General features: G+C 35.4%; 1 protein-coding gene across 2 annotated transcripts in view; it reads left to right on the top strand.

Annotated features, from left to right (window-relative positions):
• The window catches only part of LOC150097617 (uncharacterized), a 334050-nt gene that overhangs the window by 219540 nt on the left and 95895 nt on the right, over positions 1 to 18615 (top strand). For both annotated transcript variants that reach the window (XM_090407322.1, XM_090407323.1), the window contains exon 13: positions 1160 to 1291. In XM_090407322.1, the coding sequence (XP_090263448.1) occupies positions 1160 to 1291 (132 nt within the window). The remainder of the gene's footprint in view (positions 1 to 1159; positions 1292 to 18615) is intronic.

The raw sequence follows: 18615 nt of genomic DNA, 5'->3' as shown, positions 1-18615 counted from the left end.
TGCCACCACAGTGACCATATGTGCAGATGATACTGCAATAATGGTCTCTTCCCTTCGACCTTGATTTGCAACAAAAAAACTGTAGAATGAACCATTGTTCTAGTCTCATAACTAGAACAATGGTTCAAGAAATGACGAATTAATGTTAATGCAGACAAGAGCACTGCAGTGCTATATTCACAAGAAGATGAGTGTACCTGGAGGTGAAGTTGTCATGTTTGGTAACTCCATTCCATGGCAACCAGTAGCTAAATACTTAGGTGGATAAAAGACTTTGCCTTGCGACTCATTATGATCTTGTTTATTCAAAAGCAAATAGGGCAATAGGACAGCTATATCCTTTACTTAATCGTCACAGCTCTCTATGTACGGAGCTTAAACTGCTTCTATACAAAATGCTGATCAAGTTAGTCCTGATATATGGTTTACCCACATGGAGTCCCACAGCAGATTCAAATGTTAGCAAACTACAGATAATTCAAAGCAAATGTTTATGAATGGTGGTACATGCATTATGGTTTGTAAGAAATATGCAGCTTCACCGAGAGCTGAGATCAAAACTTTCCTATGCAAAAGAGCTGCAAAATTCTTTACATCCACCCCAAACCCATTAATCTCCCAAGCAGTAGACTGCAAAACACAAATTTCTCCAAACCATACTGATCAGGTTATGCTTTTTAAACACAAAATGGGCAAACCAAACACCCAATAATATCTTGTCTACTATGGTCTACCACATAACGGTAGACTAAAACAAACAAATATCTCGGAACAAATCTCCCTGAAAAAGTCACACAAAACAAGTAGCTTATATATATATATATATATATATATATATATATATATATATATATATATATAAATACTAGTAGTCAATAGCCCACAGTGTGTGAGCCAATTGCTTGGTAAAATAACTTAATCCAGTAGTTTTGTTGCAATTTCAGCAAAGGGATAAAGAATTACAAGTCCAATGAATTCATTGCACCAGAACGGTTAACACAAAACTGCTTTTAAAAATTATCTTTACAAAATGCAGATACCTTATTTTTCAAAAATAAGTTTGAAAATTTTTTGTAAAGTGCTTCATTTGATTTTTTTTAAATGATGATTTTATGGTTTTATATGTAAAAAGTTAACTTTCAGTCTCGTTTTTTTTTAGGATCCAGCTAATGTCGTAGTCTACACAGAACATCAAAAAACAGTCAGTGCTATTTATGTAACTGCATTTTCTCAGCAGACCTCATTATTTACTGCATCACATGATGGTTATCTCAGATGCTTTGAAGCTGATGTATATTATTTAATCTTTTAATTAATTTAATTAGTGTATAGTACCAGTTAATACCTAAGATAGCATTCTATTTTAAAACAGTAAATGTTTATATCATAATTTTATGGAAATACATAGTTTTCCCGAATATAAAAGAAACACTTAATGTTTATTAATACATATGGAAACATGTGATGATGACAATGATTTTAAAAAATAAAATGAAATATTTATTTTTACGGCTATTTTGCCTTCTTTCATTTAGGAGTGTCCCTTTTTTAATGTCATTGGATTTTTACTCAAGATTTCTTAGGGAATTACAGATGTATTTTAGAGACAAATATATGCAGAATAATAGAGGAAGAAAATTCACACATACCTTTTCTTGGATGTTGTTGTCTGTCTGTCTTTCTGTGATGTGCATACTTCTGCTGTTAGGGTGTAAAAGGGAAGGGGATTTTTGAAAAAGTGGGGGGGGGGTTGAGGCAATGTGGGAGAATTAATTTGAAAAAAATCCGTTTTTTTTTTTTTATATAATATATACATATATTATTTTTAAGGGTGGGTGGAGCGCTTTTTATTGTAGGGTGGGAAAAAGATGAAAAAGTAGGATGAAAATAGAATTTTTTGAGGAAGGGGAAGGGTTTATGGGAAAAGGGGGCTGGGAGAGGGTTAACGGGGTACGAGCCGTTTCGACCGTGTATCATCATCTGAACTCATGGGGGAAGTGGATATATGTCATGTCGGCTTGGTGTTTCTGCCTTTGAAGTGCTTGTGTTATCGCCTGTTGGTCAGAGTTGTGACCTAATTTTTATGTTATGGAGCTTCCAACAGAATTTTCTTCCTCTATTATTCTGCCTATCTTTGTCTCTAAAATACATCTGTAATGCCCTAAGAAATCTTGAGTAAAATGCCAATGACATTAAAAAAGGGGCACTCCTAAACGAAAGCAGGCAAAATAGCCGTAAAAATAATAGTTTTTAAGAGGAGTAACATGGGAGTTTTCCCGGAAATATACCCATAAAATAAATAAATAAAATAATTCAGAAATGTGATTACTTTAAGATGATTTCATGGACAATATGCCTATATTGTCCATGAAATCATCTTAAAGTAATAATTCGTGTTTTTTTGAATATGTACTATTAATTCTGCTTATTATATATATATATATATATATATATATATATTTTATAATGTCACCTGATGAAGGCTGTTATAAGCCGAAACTAGTCGTGTTTTATTATTAAACCTTTTTTTTACCTAACTCTCGGTTTAAATCATTGAACTCTATTTTTACGATATATATATATACACACACACACACACACATATATATATATATATATATATACATTACGGTTAAAGTGATAAATCCGGTTATTATTAATAATTACCGATTAAAGTGAATATTTACGAGAATTAATCACTTTAACCAGTTAAAGTGAATAATTCCTAGAGGAGTCTGGTAAATGTAATAAAAACATGTTTATAGGTTGTATATATAGGTTTCCATTCTCAATAGAAATTATTACAGGTTAGGTTAGTTTATAATGAAAAAAATAAGGAAAGCACTTCTTTTGCACTCAATGAAGTAAAAAATTATTATAAACTAACCTAATCTTTATCGGTTGGAAATCATTATAACCTAACCTAACCTAACCTAAACTAACCTGGATGTTGCATGTCAAACCAGAGTGTAGTCGTGGTTTGTCGTGGTCAGATTAATGGGGATGAAAGATAAACGTTGTTGTGGGCTGAGATCATTTATCTGCCTGCAATCATTAAGCTTAATGATTGCGGGCAGATAAATGGGGATAACAAATAAAAGTCGTTGTGGACAGATGAATGGGGATAATAGATAAATGTCGTTGCTGTACCTCTTTCCTCATCAATGGAGAAAAACATTGATCTGTTCTTCTCTGATTTTTCTATTATCCCCATTCATCTGCCCACAACAACTTTTATTTGTTATCCCCATTTATCTGCCTGCAATCATTAAGCTCGGCCCACAACAACGTGTATCTTTCATCCCCATTAATCTGCCCACGACAGACTACGACTACACTCTGGTTCGACATGCGACATCCAGGTTAGTTTATAATGATTTCTGATTTCATTGAGTGCAAAAGAGGTACTTTTCTTACTTTTTTCATTATAAACTAAACTAACCTAACCTAAGCTGTTGTAATTTCTATTGAGAATGAAAACCTATAAACATGTTTTTATTACATTTACCAGACTCCTCTAGGAATTATTCACTTTAACCGTAACACACACACACACACACACACACACACATATATATAAATATTTCTTTGATAGATATGCATGAGATGTTGTAGGTATAATGAAGGTCTAGTTTTAACCCTCCCTCCAACCAGCCATGACATCTATAAACATCTAGCTAAATCTAGATATGATTCTGTAACACCCAATGAATAACATGGATAAGAAGTGCAATTTGGTCTCACTATTTCATCCACCTTGGCCGGTAGGGAGGTTAATCAGGCCCTTAGGTTATTTGAAAATTAATAAGTTTATCTGTAATCATCATGGAATTAAAACTAAGCTTATGGACCCTTTACATTCAGATTTTCTGTTGAAGTGGAATAAAGAAAGGCATTAAAGTAACAATAAAGATTAACATATGAAAGTTTAAGATTATATTAATTCTTTGAAGTAGACTTCTTTAAATCAGACATTTGGAGTAGCTTCTGAGGCACCAAACAGCAGTCTTTAATATACTCAACATTCAGCCTATTTAAAAATAAAAAATTAATTTAATTAAAAAAAAAATATTGCTCTCACCTTGCCTGTCTCAAAAATAATGGAATAATGAATATCACTGGTATTACTGTAGTTCCTCGTGTTGTGTATGTGTTGTTCTCTCTTTTATAGTTCGTGGCTTTATTCTAATTACTGGTTTTATTTATACTTAGAGGTTTATAATTTGTACTCTTTTTTTTTTTGAAATAACATTCATTGTAACTTGAATTCTAGCATTAAATTTAATTGTATTTACACTGAGCAACCAATTTCTTTTTTATTAGTGATATTCACTGAATAGCACATTGTACTTACTACCTTGAGTATACTAAGGCATGAGATTTTAGTAGTGTAGTTCCTGTCACAAATATCCATTCATTATATCACTAAAATGCTCATTGGGATTGAAATTCCAGTCCATGAGAGATAGAGGCCATTGCATTAAAGTAAAGGTACTATCATTTCATATAACCATTCCTAGATGATGCATCCATCCATTTATCATCTATTTATTGGACATCATCAGATGCTGTATCGTCAATCTGTTCCTCGGTGATGTACCACACCAGTCCTCACCAGGTGGTCCTGTTGTATGCCCTTCTGGAGGCTTCAACTCTCTGAAGATCATTCACTTCAGACACACCATCCATCTTATTGAGGGTCTATTCCTCCTCCTCTTTTTCCAGGAACTTTATCTTCTATTACTGTTTTGAGAAGTCCTCCTTTCATTCCTTCAATGTGTCCAAAGTATTTCAGCTTTCTTCTGTCAGCATTTTTAAGTAGCCTTAAAGTTCTGCCATTCTTTTCTAACAGGCATCAATTGACTGCATTTCAGTATATGATATCCTCAATAGTGTTCTATAACATCATCATCATCATCATCATCATCAAATTCCTGCCATGTACCCTCAAGGGGTGTACAGGATATGATAGTACTACATGAAAAAAATTACATCATTCCTAACTTCCTATCTACAATTTACCTCCAAATCAGTCTGTTACTTGTCAAGATTCCAACATTATCAGATATTATATTTCTATCGTCTAAGGCACTTCGTACCGTATCAATCCACCTATATCTTGGTCTTCCTCTGGGTCATTTTGCTGCCAACCTAGCAGAGAACACTTGTTTTGCTAATCTTTCCTCGCCCATTCTGTTTAAGTGACCATACCACCTGAGATTAGCTCTGCTAACGCATTCCTGGATGCTGACAATGTCAAGTTCTTTCCTAATATCCTCATTTTTAATATGATATTGCCATTGATGCCATCTGTTCATGCCTATAATCTTTCTCAGGACTCTCATATCTGTGGTCTCTAGTCTTTGGTCAAGTGTTTTACTTCTGATCCAGCTCTCAGATCCATAAGTTAAAACTGGTTTGAACACTGTCTTGTATACAGCTAATTTAGTGTTCCAACTAATTTCTCTCTTATTCCATATGAATTTATTCACTTGACTTCCCACCATACCAGCTTTGCTGATTCTGTTGTCTATTTCTATATTTAATTTACCATCTTCAGTAAAAATCGTGCCTAAGTAGCTGAAATGTTTTACTTGTTCCACAGGTTCTCCATTCACAACACAGTTGACATTTTCAATGATTCTGCCTATTTTCATTGTCTTTGTCTTTTTATTGCTGACCTTCATACCATATTTATTACAACAGCTATTCAATTTAGTCAGAGAATCTTGCAGACTTGTAGCAGATTTATTTAGAAGTATAACATCATCCGCATAAAGCAAAGAGCTGACATTAACATCTCCAATTTTGATATCATATTTAATACCACATTCCTTCATAATGTGATCCATGTAGATAATGAATAACAGAGGGGATAATGTACATCCTTGTCTCACACCAGATTTAACACTAAACCATCTTCCTGTACTTCCTTCAATTTTAACTGCTGACTTACAACTCAAATAAAGACTAAGTATTGCTTGATATAATGCCCTACTGACACCATATAACTGCAGCGTATTGAATAGCTTCTCTCTTGGCACCTTGTCATATGCCTTTTCCAAATCGACAAAACTTAAATACAGATCTTTGTTATATTCCCATGCTTTCTCGACTATTTGGCGTAAAGTGAAGATCTGATCCTGACAGCCTCTATTTGGCCTGAATCCAGCTTGTTCTTCACCAAGCTTTTTTCCACAATTCTCAACCGTTTCTCAAGTATACTTGCATAGATCTTGCCAGGAACACTCAGTAGGGAAATACCTCTGTAATTCTCACATTCAGTTTTATTTCCCTTTTTATATATTGAGTACTATGAGAGCTCTACTCCAATCATTGGGAATTCGTCCCTCTGTCCAGGCTTTCTGAACTATGCAGTGCAGCCGCTGTAAGACTCTTATACCACCATACTTGAGCATTTCTGGTCGAATATCATCTGCTCCTGCTGCCTTTCCACATTTCAAACCTTTGATGGCTTTTTCTACTTCAAGTATGGATATGTATTCCTGACTGCATGCCTGGTCAGTGTTTTTTACCACTGTGCTGTTCATCACCGCTTGTTTCATTTAGCAGTTTTTCAAAGTAATTACTCCATACTTCAAGGATATCTTTTTCTCCTGTTTTCATGTCACCTTTATCATCTCTAACTCCTTTTACAGCACTCTTTCCTCCATTCCTAAGCTTCTTCAACAACCTCCAGAATATTTTGCCACCTTCTTGATATTTATTTTCTATATTCTTGCCAAAGTACTCCCATGACTTTTGTTTAGCTAGTTTTACAAAGTGTTTATCATTCTTGCATTTGTCTCTATATTCTCTAAGAGCAAAAGCTGACTTATTTTCCAGGAACTTTTGATATGCTTTCTTCTTTTCCTTCACTGCCTCTTTAACTTCCTGTGTCCACCAGGGAGTTCAGATTTTTTTTATCCTTACAGACAACCTCACCACATGCCTCTCTGGCAGAATCAATCAATGTTTTCTTCAGAGTTTGCCACTGAATCTCCAAGGTTTGATTCCTGTTCTCAAACTCTTTCATTTTTTCTTCAATAATCTTTGTGTATTTTAGTCTACAGTTCACATCTGAGAGCTGCTCAACTTTTATTCGCTTTAAAACTTTCTTACATGTTATTCTTTTCAATATGACATTCAATTTTATCCTGCTCAAGACTAAATAGTGATCACTTCCAATTTCAAATCCTCTGTACACTCTGGTGTCCTGCACCAAGGAGAAAACATCACTATCAACAATAGCATAGTCAATGAGACTTTTCTTATTCCTTCCCTCATCTCTCCATGTGAATTTGTGCACATTTTTATGTTGGAACATGGTGTTAGTAATAACCAGTCCATGTCCTGAGCAGAAATCCAACAGGTATTTGCCATTATTATTAGCTTTGCTCTTTTCTCCAAATTTTCCCAAAATATTTTTGTATGTCTCACAATCATTTCCTACTCTGCTATTTAGATCCCCAACAAGGACCAACTTTTCTTTTTTGATTGTGTCAGTGAGCTTCAAAAAATTCCTCCACTTCTAACTTCGTAGAACCTTCTGTGGGACCATAGGCACAAATAAGTCTCATTGTCCAGTTCCCCATTCTCGTATTTGCCCACATTACTCTACTTGAGACTGATTGCCATTCAAGAAGATTAGCCTCATATTTTGTGTTGAATAGTATAGCTGCTCCTTCTTTTCCTTGATTGTCATTGCCTGAATATTACATTTTGTATTTATTGCTCAGAAAGATCTCACCAGTTTTTGTCTCTTTTTGTTTCAGTCACCCCTATTATGTCGATCTGGTACTTATCTAATTCCTCAGCTAGCTCCATTCTTTGCCATTCAGGCTTCTTATGTTGATAGTATCAATCTTTAACTCTGGTGATGTTGAGTTGGGGTTTGTTTTCAGATTTTTTCCAGTAGCTGACTTTTCGCTGTTCGCCCTGGTTTCCTGGCGAAAACAACAGGGGGGGGGGGCATTGTTTAACCGGGCGACGCCCCAGCTGGCATGAAATTTTGTCATGTTGTATCATCATTTTTTTTTATTTTGGTTTAACCAATAAGAATACAATTTGGTTGGCTAAATCCGAAATTGTCAGCCCATCCTCGTTCGTTCAGTATCCAGGTAGATACACAACAGGGTGCACCACGAGAAGGTGAGGATTGGACATTAGGTCAGAAGCCCTGGTCGGTTCTCCGCATTCCTTTAAAAGCTATGCGGAGGTCTCCTCTCAGCTTTGACCCTTAAGCACCCCCCCCCCCCCCTTCTATAACATCACGTCAAAGTCTAAGATTTCAAGTTGAAGGTTCCAAGTCTCACATCCATATTTTGCTGTGTGAAAATCCAAAATCCTCAACTTTGTTCCTGTGGAGATAGATACATCTTTCATGATGTATCTATCATGATGCAATCCTTCATATCCCATTCTTATGTAGTAGTAGTAATATGAAAACTAATTTCTTCCAGTTTCTAAACTATGATGCATGCTCTGCATCATTACTGTTTTGTTTGAAGTGCCCATCAGATGAAGGTTAATGGTCAACATATACTTGGTTTGCAAAATAATGTTCAGATAAGCCGCACCATTATGTACCTTGCTCTTCTGGCATCAAAGGATGTTAGGATGCTCTGACCTTATGTTATGCTCCATCCTCTGCCTTATGTTATTGTGATCAAGCATAATTGGTTCCATTTCCTTGCATTGCTATTGCCACATCTCTTGTTCTTATGTTGGTGTGAAGATAAAAAAATCAATATTCATCCCTCTTTGCACCCTTTCTCTGGCCTGCTGGTGGCAAAAGATGCTGGCAAGCTGTTTTTGTTTATTTGGCAGTTGTGAGACATCCTCATTGATCATTTTCTGAGGTTGTGCCATTCGGGAGATTATCAAATAGATGTTTAAATATACTGCTTTCTGATATCTGCTCTGTATCGTCATTTGACTTATCGTGACTGTTGGGCTGTGTGATTCCTTATTTCTCACACTGATTTCAATATTCTGGCCATATCCAGTGTTGATCATGATTTCTGTTATCCCACTGTTCTTAATATGCTTAACTCGTAGAGCAGTGGTTTCTGAGATATTCTTACCAACCTTTGCTCATTATGAGACAAAATGTTAACATAATGTTACACACACACTTTGACTCATAGACACCTCAATCCAGATGCCATCACAATAGCGCATGGTTAATGATTTATGTTGTGTTATTGTGGAATTCCATTTATTACAAGATGTCTCGAATATTTAGGTTACTGATTGTATTTATAAATTATTTCTTCATTGTTATTTATTTTTGTGTGATGTTTGTGTATCCCTGTGGAAATGACATTTACCATGGTACTAGACTGACAGATGAAAGATGGCTAGAGAAACATTTTTCAGGCCTTTTTTTTCACTGATTGTTGAATTAATCAATATTTGCCTGGAGAAGTAGGTTTTTATCTTGTACTGGGAACTTGAATTTTAACCCCACAATTTAAGAACTGATTTTGGAACTCTCACTGTTTCAGACAATAATATATACCAATTGGATTAAGGGGTATGAGATGTCAGCAAACAGCTTCCCCTATGAAATCATTGGTATCCTTGAGCTCAGCTATCAGTGATGGCCAAGGGTAACCTGCTGTTCGCAGATCCTCCAAAAGTTACCTAGGGCTCAAGGAGCTCTGCCTATTCTCTTTGGGATAATAATGTGCATTAGAGAATTTTTTTACAAGGACCCATTCTTTTTTAACATTTTTGTACTGCATTTCTGTGGTGAATCTCATTCTGAGATGCTCTTACCAGCCTGATTGACTCTCAATCAGAAGAGAATACTGAATGGTGGGTTTAGATATAGTTTGGTTATAATTATGACTCTGGCATCTTATATTGTTTAAGGAAATTACAAAGGGGAGCTGGAAAGTTCTGATAAACACCTAGAACAAAAAAATATTAAAGCAACTGATATAACCACAAGAAAGAACATATGAGAATATAAGAACATAAGTTACTTTCATAACTCTGCTACTAGTATGTTCTTTCTTGTGGTTATATCAGTTGCTTTAATATCATTTTTGTTCTAGGTGTTTATCAGAACTTTCCACCTCCCACCCTTGTAACAACATAGACTTGATAATATTTATAATATTTAAGTATTACTTCCTATATTTTGCCAAAGTTAAATCTGCATCTTCAGGGATTAATACACTGGTATTAAAACAGCCACACTTCAGTAAGAAAGATGAAAACAGGAGAGATACAGGAAGACCTAAAGTCCTATAATTGTACCCCTATTGACTTTGGTTGGATGTTCTTGGCCATTGGACTAACTGTCTGCAGATGAGGGCAGTCTGATACAACCATATTTGTTTAGGTTGGGATAGTTGGTGCTGCAGATTCAGGGAAAAGCTTCTTAACTTAAATTTGCTTTTGTGGAGTAAGGTGGCTTATTTTTTTCACCAGATCTTGTGCCTTGATATCCAGGGCATGCTGTTCTGGGCAGCCGTAGTGGTAGAATGGGATATAAGCCTTTTGGTCTGATATATGGATGTTGACTGTCCTACCTGTTTTTCCATAATAAGAAAGGTTGCAGCTGCAGGGTACCTGGTACACTCCAGGTAAATCTAGAGGTTGTATCTGGTCTTTTTTTTGGGGGAGGGGGGGGAGTGGATAAGGGCTGCTAGCTTTTTTGTGTTGTTTATAAGTAGTCACAAGATTGTGCTCCCCCCCCCCTTTTTTTTTTTTTTTTTTTTTATATATCTTGGCCACCTTTTCTGAGACAGATATAGGGGATGGTGATGGATTTGCTGTAATCTATGCTTGGAAGATGGGGATGGCAGTGGTGTTATGTTAGGTTAAGTTAGGTAAAGCAGCAGCTTTTACCAACTATCCTAACCACCAAATTTTTTTTTATTTGGTGGAAGATGTAGTCAATTGCCAAAAAAGTGTTTCTTATGGGGGTGAGTTCTGTGTTAAGTGCAATGTTATCTGAGCAAATTAAATTTGCCTGGTGGACTAAGGTTTTTATAGTTCCTAATTGTTGGTAGGGGGAGACATGATATGACTGTTGATAGATGCATCTACTTGATTTGTGTGTATGGGTTTCCTGCACACTGTGAAGGTCAGGGACCCATTTGGTTGTCTTGTAACTAGGGCGTCTAGGAAGGGCAGACTGTTGTTACTTTCTATTTCTGTTATGAATTGGATCTTTGGATATTGGTTGTTCAAATGGGACAGGAAAGTGTGTAAGGTGTCCTGGCCATGTGGCTAAATTGCAAACACATTGTCCGCATAGCATAGCCAAATAGTGGGTTTAAGGGGGAGAAATTTAGGGCATTCTTTTCAAATATCTCCATGAAAAAGTTAGCTGGAAGTAGTTGGAAGAGGGGAGTTCATAGTTGTGATTTCTATTTGTATTTAGAGGAGACATTGCAACGGACAATTAAGTGAGTGTGGTAGAGTATGAGGTCTTGTATACCGGACTTAAAATAAGTTGAGTTTTTGATATGTGATGCGGTGTTAGCAGTACAGGAAATCACTGGCTAAATTGTTGAGCTAGTTTGTAGGTTGTAAGAGTATACATCTACAGTTGGGGGGGGGGAGATAGAGGTACATCCTCTTTATGGACTTTTGAAAATCCATAAATATGGGGGGGGGGTCAGAAAAAGGTGGCCAAGATATTTAAAAAAACCACAGTTTGTGACCACTAAAAAACCACACAAAAAAGCTAGCAGCCCTTATCCACTTCACTAAAGACCAGCAACCTCTGGATTTATCTAGAGCGTACCAGGTACTGCAGCTACAACTTTCTTATTATGGACAAACAGGTACCAAGCCAACATCCATATATCAGAGCACCAAGGTTACATCCGATTCCACCATTACAGCTGCCCAGGATTAGCAGACCATTAAGTTCCAGTGGGGAAAAAAGCCACCTTATTCCCCTGAAGCAAAGTGGTTTCTGAAGTTCAAGAGGCTTTTCCTTAAATTTGCTGCATCTCTTACCAAATATCCCAACCTAAACAAATATGGTTGTATCAGACTGTTTGAGTCTGATAATACAGGGTGGCCATAAAATAACTTTCCCTCTTTGGAGGCATCTGTAGCTAAAACCAATAAACAGAATGAGATCAAATTTCATGTTGAGAATTTTGAAGGCACGGGGAGATGATTTCCGCAAAAAAAAAAAAAAAAAAAAAAAAAAAGATTTAGTACCAAAAGTCGCTGATAGGGAAAATTTTGGTACTGGCTGAGCTGAAAACAAGCAGATAATTACATTAAAGGCAGATAAAATGGAATGATAACATTTCAAAGGTGTAAGCAACAACCGCATCACTCATTCCAGCTGGATATGCGTCATGTTACAATGATAATAATAATTAAACTAAAACAACAACTTGTGAAAGACACAGAAATTAATGTAGTGATTGAGCTCGCATTCATCAGAATCAGGGTCCCCTGGACCACATACACGATTTTCAATGTGCTGACCTTTCTTGTGCACAACAAATTGCATCCAGTGTGCGACATGCTTACACTTCTTGCACTGTTTTCTGTCCTCTGCCAGGTCTAACTCCTAGTGATCCAGTTTCTTCAAACTTCTTAATCATAGCTCTCAGTGCTACAGCTGACATAGGACCTGTACGCAGGTTATGAAGCCTTCTAAATTACCGAAGGGCTGCTACGGCATTGCATTGTTTAAGGTTAAACATCTTAACAAGTAAAGTACGCTGAAGCAAGGTAGGACATTGAGCACAATTCGTCAGTCATTCGAATAACTGCCTGAATGTTCCCAATCCCTTTTTAAGTGAAATTGGTGGCAATGCTGTCACATACCCACAGTAAAATTTGCATAATCCTTTTTACCTGCATTTACTGCAAATATTTGACTGCTTTCGGCTCTGCCAATGCCAAAATTTCCTCTATCGGCGACTTTTGGTACTAAATCTTTTTTTTTTTCATGGAAATCATCTCCCTATGCCTTCAAAAGTCTCAATATAAAATTTGGTCTCATTCTGTTTATTGGTTTTAGCTACAGATCCCTCCATAGAGGGAAAGTTATTTTATGGCCACCCTATCTATAAGGACTCGATATTTGAGTCTTTATATTTGTATCCTAAAGTATCTTTATATTTGTATCAAACTGGTCTTTCTAGCTGAAGCGCCATCATATCATCCTCACTTTCATTACTCAACAGCAGGACAGTCATGACCAATCCATAATCCATATCCTTATACTCCTGGAATTTGTGAATTTTTCTCCTTTGCCAGTAAAATTAGTTTACTGTAATGAATTTTGAACTTTTATTATTTACATAATGAGTTTAAAATATGAGTTCAGCCAGTGATATTTTTGGTATTTTGCATTAGGTTATTTATTTATTAGAAATTATTCATTTCTAGTAATTAGAATATAAAAAAAAGCTGCTCCTGTTACTTTAGTAATTCTCTCTCTCTGCTATTAAACATAAGCAGTTTTTTATTCTGATTATTAGAAATGCCATCATTTCTATAAAAATTTAAAATTAGTGATATTTGACTACAGTAATATAGTAATTTTGCACATTTTTATATTTTCATGATGCATTTTTAATATTAATTTATATTTATTTTAACCAGAATTTGAATACTTAAGAAGACTGCATAAGCAAATGTTATTTCAGAGAGAATGGGATATTTTCCATCCCTTGGATCTACAGTTACCCTTGCATACTGTCATTGCCAATCCATTTAGATTTGAAACCTGAAACTGCACCCAGCCATTCATGATCATTTCTGCACTCGCATTCATTTGTCCCAGGAGTGGCTACACACACACACTTGATTGCATTTGTCCCTAATACCTCTTGTTTCCCTGAATTTGCACTTCTAACCTCTTACTGATCAACAATTCTCCAAAATCATTCAAATGCAGTCCATCAGGCATATATACAAGTCCTTTTGTCCATCATATTTGCTCTGTACATCTATTAGCTGCTTACCATTCCTCTTGCACCATCTTCTCATTGAACTCATTAGCCATCATGCCTCTTCTTCCTCTAAGTTTTATCCTATCATATTGAAGTAGCAAACTTACAATCTTTACTTTCTCACTCTTCATTTCACTTCTTTCAACAACTCTTTCATATCCTCTCTCATTACATATTTTTCACCTTTCAAACTATTTGTGTCTGACAAAACAATCAACTGCTTCATTCTTCCTTCTGCAAACAAACTACACACTAATACTACTGATATTCATCACTTACAGAATTAATTGACCAAGCTGGAACAGTAGGCATTGAATTGAGAATCATGAACTATTGGTGCAATTAAACTACAAAAACTGATAGGGCGAAGGATCTTGGAGTCATGATGTATCAAAAAAAGTATATGGTAGATGTCAAGCTACCAGATTTAAGGTGACCAGTGGCATTCCCCAGCTGGGTTCAGTACTTGGATCATTGTTGTTTAGTCTATACAGTAATGACATTAGGAAGGATTTAACAGTGTTCAATTGTTTGCTGATGATGCAAAGATAACAGAGCAATCAGGGGATGCTACTGATATCCAGCACTTATAGAATGATTTGAACAGGTTGGAAATTTAAGCAAATGAAAATTGCTCTCAGTTTAATGTTAGTTAGTGTAAATTATTCAATTTAGCATGATGATTTCCAGCAGCATACTATATTAGTGGTATTATGCTACAAGAAACTGATGAGGCCAGGAATCTTGGCATAATGGTGAATAGGAAATTGAAGTTCAAAGGTCATTACAAAAATTGCAAATAGAACTCAGAGAATAATTGCAGTGTTGAAACTAATATTAACATGTCAGGATAAAGTCATTTTGTCTCTTTACAAGGCTTAGATACAACTGTGTCTGGACTACTGTGTACAGATTTTATCTCCTGGGTTCAGAGGGGATAACAAAAACTGTGGAAAGGCTCCAAAGAAGAGTTACAAAGATATTGAGAGTATGGAATGTAGGTTATGAGTAGGGAGAGTATGTAGACTGCAGATTCTCATAAACAGGAGAAAAAGGGGGTGATATGATATAGGTTTCTAAATTTCTGAAAGGTTGTTACAGGTTATAGAATGATGAAACTTTTTGCTATATGGAAAGTAGTGTGGACCATCGTTATATGACTACAGATGTTCTAGAGTATTTTTTGTTTAATTAAATAAGTGTAAACTTCAATATTCTGTTTCAAATTATATTTATAGTATGAGAAAAGCACAAAATGAATTGTAATTTTTCTTTTATGTATTTATGCATTGTTAATACATCTTGTGTACAGCATTTTTTTTTTTTTTTTTTTTTATATATATAAATTGAATTCACTTGATTTTAAGTTAGTGTCCAAAATAAGTGTTGATATTTAACATTAGATTATTTAACTTTGAGATGTGTTCAAAGTACACAAGTTAAAAGACTTATTAATTTCACTGAAAGTGAGATTTTACTGCTTTCAAGTAAAGTGCCATGAAGTTAACATGCAATGGCAGCTGCTCCTGTCACTGCATTGTGAAGTGAAAATCAGAAGTATTATGCATTCTAGAGCATGTATGAGTGAAAAGAATGTGGTAGTTGGTAAAGAGCTGAGGAGAGAACTTTGAGAGAGAAGGGAGAGATGGACAGATTTTAAAAGACATGGAAGAATTTTTGGAATTAGTTAGAGGAAAGTTCCATTATTATGTCTTTCATAAAGAAAGAAAAATGTTTAAATGTTGTAACTATTATGTTACAAAGATAACTGGAATAACAGTTATCAAAAAAATTTAAGAAACTTTGGAACTTGCTACATAACATGAAGTTTTTTCACAGGAGGTTTAATGGATATTAAAAGTTCCATTAGAACAGTAATGACTTATTGTCTTTTTTGGAGAATATATGTGGAAGTAGAATTTTAAGTGGTAGATCATTTTTGCTTAGAAATTCTTTATATAGGAATAGGATAAAAGTTGTGAATCTTGAAGAATATAGAAAGAAGGAATGTTTTATATGACCTTTCTTAGAAGGTATTTTATGGAGGAATACAGGGGTATATGAAAACAAGGATTTTCTTATCCAATTCTGAACTCCAAATTAATCATTACTTATGCTGACAACTAAGAGACTAATTTGAGGAAAATTGTTGACAAGAGATTAGTCATAATGTAAACTTAATCACGTAGTACTGTCATAGTAGCCTTTGTACACCCAAATGATGATAAAGTCTAAACTCTCGTATCTCTTACTGTGAATAGGAAATTTAGAATGACCAAGATTTTCTAAGAAAATAATTGTTTCCTCCGAAGAGGAAACTTTCATTTAAAGTGCAGCTGAATTTAAGAGATGTAGGTGTGTGTGTGTGTTTGCATGCGCACATTGCGTGTTTCTTTTTTAGCTGTCAAATTATGGATCCAAATAAGATGTTCTTTATTTAATTATATTTTGAGATTTTAACAGATGAGTTTCTGTTATTAATATTTACTCTAGAATGCTGCATATTCCATTTTATTTATGTATCTTATAATTATTAAGCTGTTTTCCTTATGGAATTATGAAACTCAATTTACTTAATTATTGGCAATTAAAATTGAATTTTAAGAATAGAACTAAGAATAGCAATTTAATATCTAAGATCTTACTTGTGTGCCTAGATTTCTGTATAGAAATGCATTACCACTTACAACCAAGAGATCACAGCGAAGATACAAATCTAGATTTAACTAAACAGTTCTACAATGAGAAGGATACATCCATGGAGTTTTGCAGTTAAGAAAGGGATGTATGTGTGAACTAGATTTTGCTCTACAAGAGCTGTGCAGTTTGCCTGTGGTGGTGAGTGCATTCATTGTGAATGAGTTTGAGAGAAGGTATGACAGCTTGTGTGGGTGATTTACAATTAAAACCTCCCTCGGTGAGACCTCAGCTCTCTGGAGGTCTCGGCTAGTAATAATATAAAACATTTTGTAACTAAATTTACTCTCGTTTACCCATTAGCAAAAGTGGATATATCAAGCTCGGAAAATCAGTTGTTTTTTTACTCCATTTGTACTGTCATTGCTAATGCGGTGTTAAACTATTTGGTTATTTTATAGTGTCTAGATGTAGGTGAATAAATTAATAAGAAAATTCTTCTTATTTAATGTGTTTAATAATGATGTAAATAGGTATTAAAGATGGGAATAACTGATATGGCAAACCTAAAGCTTTTAACTAAAATTAAAATGATTTTTATTGAATTATTAAATTAGAGGGAAGCAAAGGTGAAAAAATGTATTACTGGTGTGTTATAAATATTTAGATTTAATACAGGAACTAAAAAAAAAAGTTCTGAAAAGGAGGCTCCTCAGAATTACTGATTATTATTCTTATGACATTGTCATTTCAAAGGACAGAAAAACTAACTAGTCCAATGAAAGATTCAGATACCCAATATACAAGGTGTTTCAAAACGAATGTCCCAATTTGAAAATTATATATCTCTGCAATCACGAACCACAAATGAATGTGACTTGTACCATGTGAATGGCCTTGGCCCAGAGTTTGATATGATGACCACTAGATGCCACTACTAGTACCCAAATAGCTGCTACACTTAGTTAATAAGAAGATGGTGTCTAGTCAACAGAAGGTGTTTTGTGTTCTTGAATTTAGCAAGACTGAGTCCATGATTACGGTGCAGCGTGCGTTTAGACGACGTTACGGAATTGATCCACCACTGGACAAAAACATTCATCATAGGTATCGACAATTTCAAGAAACAGGGTGTTTATGTAAGGGAAAGAGTCCTGGATGATCATGCACCTCAGAGGGGAATGTGCAACGAATTCAAGAAGCTTTTTAGCGAAGCTCGCACAAGTCCACTCATCGTGGTAGCCGAGAACTTACCATCCCTCGTGTGACTGTTTGACGTGTGTTACGACGACGTTTGCTTATGAAGCCATTCAGATTACAACTGGTGCAAGCCCTTCGTGTAGATGACAAAAAAAAAAAAAAAAAAAAAAAAGAACATATTTTTGTGCTAATCTGTCAGAGGACATGGAGGACGACACCTTCTTACAAAGGTTGATTTTTAGTGATGAAGCATTTGGTGATGACCTGGTGACTTGGATGAGTTCAGAACCAGAATCACGGCTGCAGTAAATTCTGTGATAGAGGACACTCTCAGACACGTTTGGGATGAATTCAACTATCGGCTTGATGTTGTCCATGCAGCAGGTGGAGAGCACATTGAGCATTTGTAATTGTGGTGAGTGAAACTTTTGGCCTTACTTCATACTTGGTAATTTATTTTGTAACTGTACCACATTTTCATTATTAAATATAATTATTTGAAATCGGGTCATTCTTTTTGAAACACCCTGTATTATGTTACATCAGTAAAGAAGATTGGTTTTAAGTTTTATATAACACTCATCATTTGGTTATAGAAGTAGAATGCTTAAGGAATTAAATAGGCATAATATACACAGTTTTGTCCGCACGGTTAGTCTAGTGGCTTTGCGCTTCGCAACCATATGCCTGGGGAAGGGAGTGTCCTAGGTTCGATTCCCGTCCATGACGTGAGGAGCTTAAGGATCTTCCTCAGCCATAGCCAAGTTAGCCGGTCTTGGGCGTGGGCCGCAGGGTTTTTTCCGCCAGTTTATCTGAGGTTTTTCATCCC

This window comes from Typopeltis vanoorti, chromosome 17 (genome assembly GCF_054136105.1).
Source record: "Typopeltis vanoorti isolate ZY-2024b chromosome 17, IOZ_Tvanoo_1.0, whole genome shotgun sequence".
Lineage (NCBI taxonomy): Eukaryota > Metazoa > Arthropoda > Arachnida > Uropygi > Thelyphonidae > Typopeltis > Typopeltis vanoorti.
Note: the sequence above shows the minus strand (reverse complement) of the source record. Positions and strands in the feature narration are given on the sequence as shown.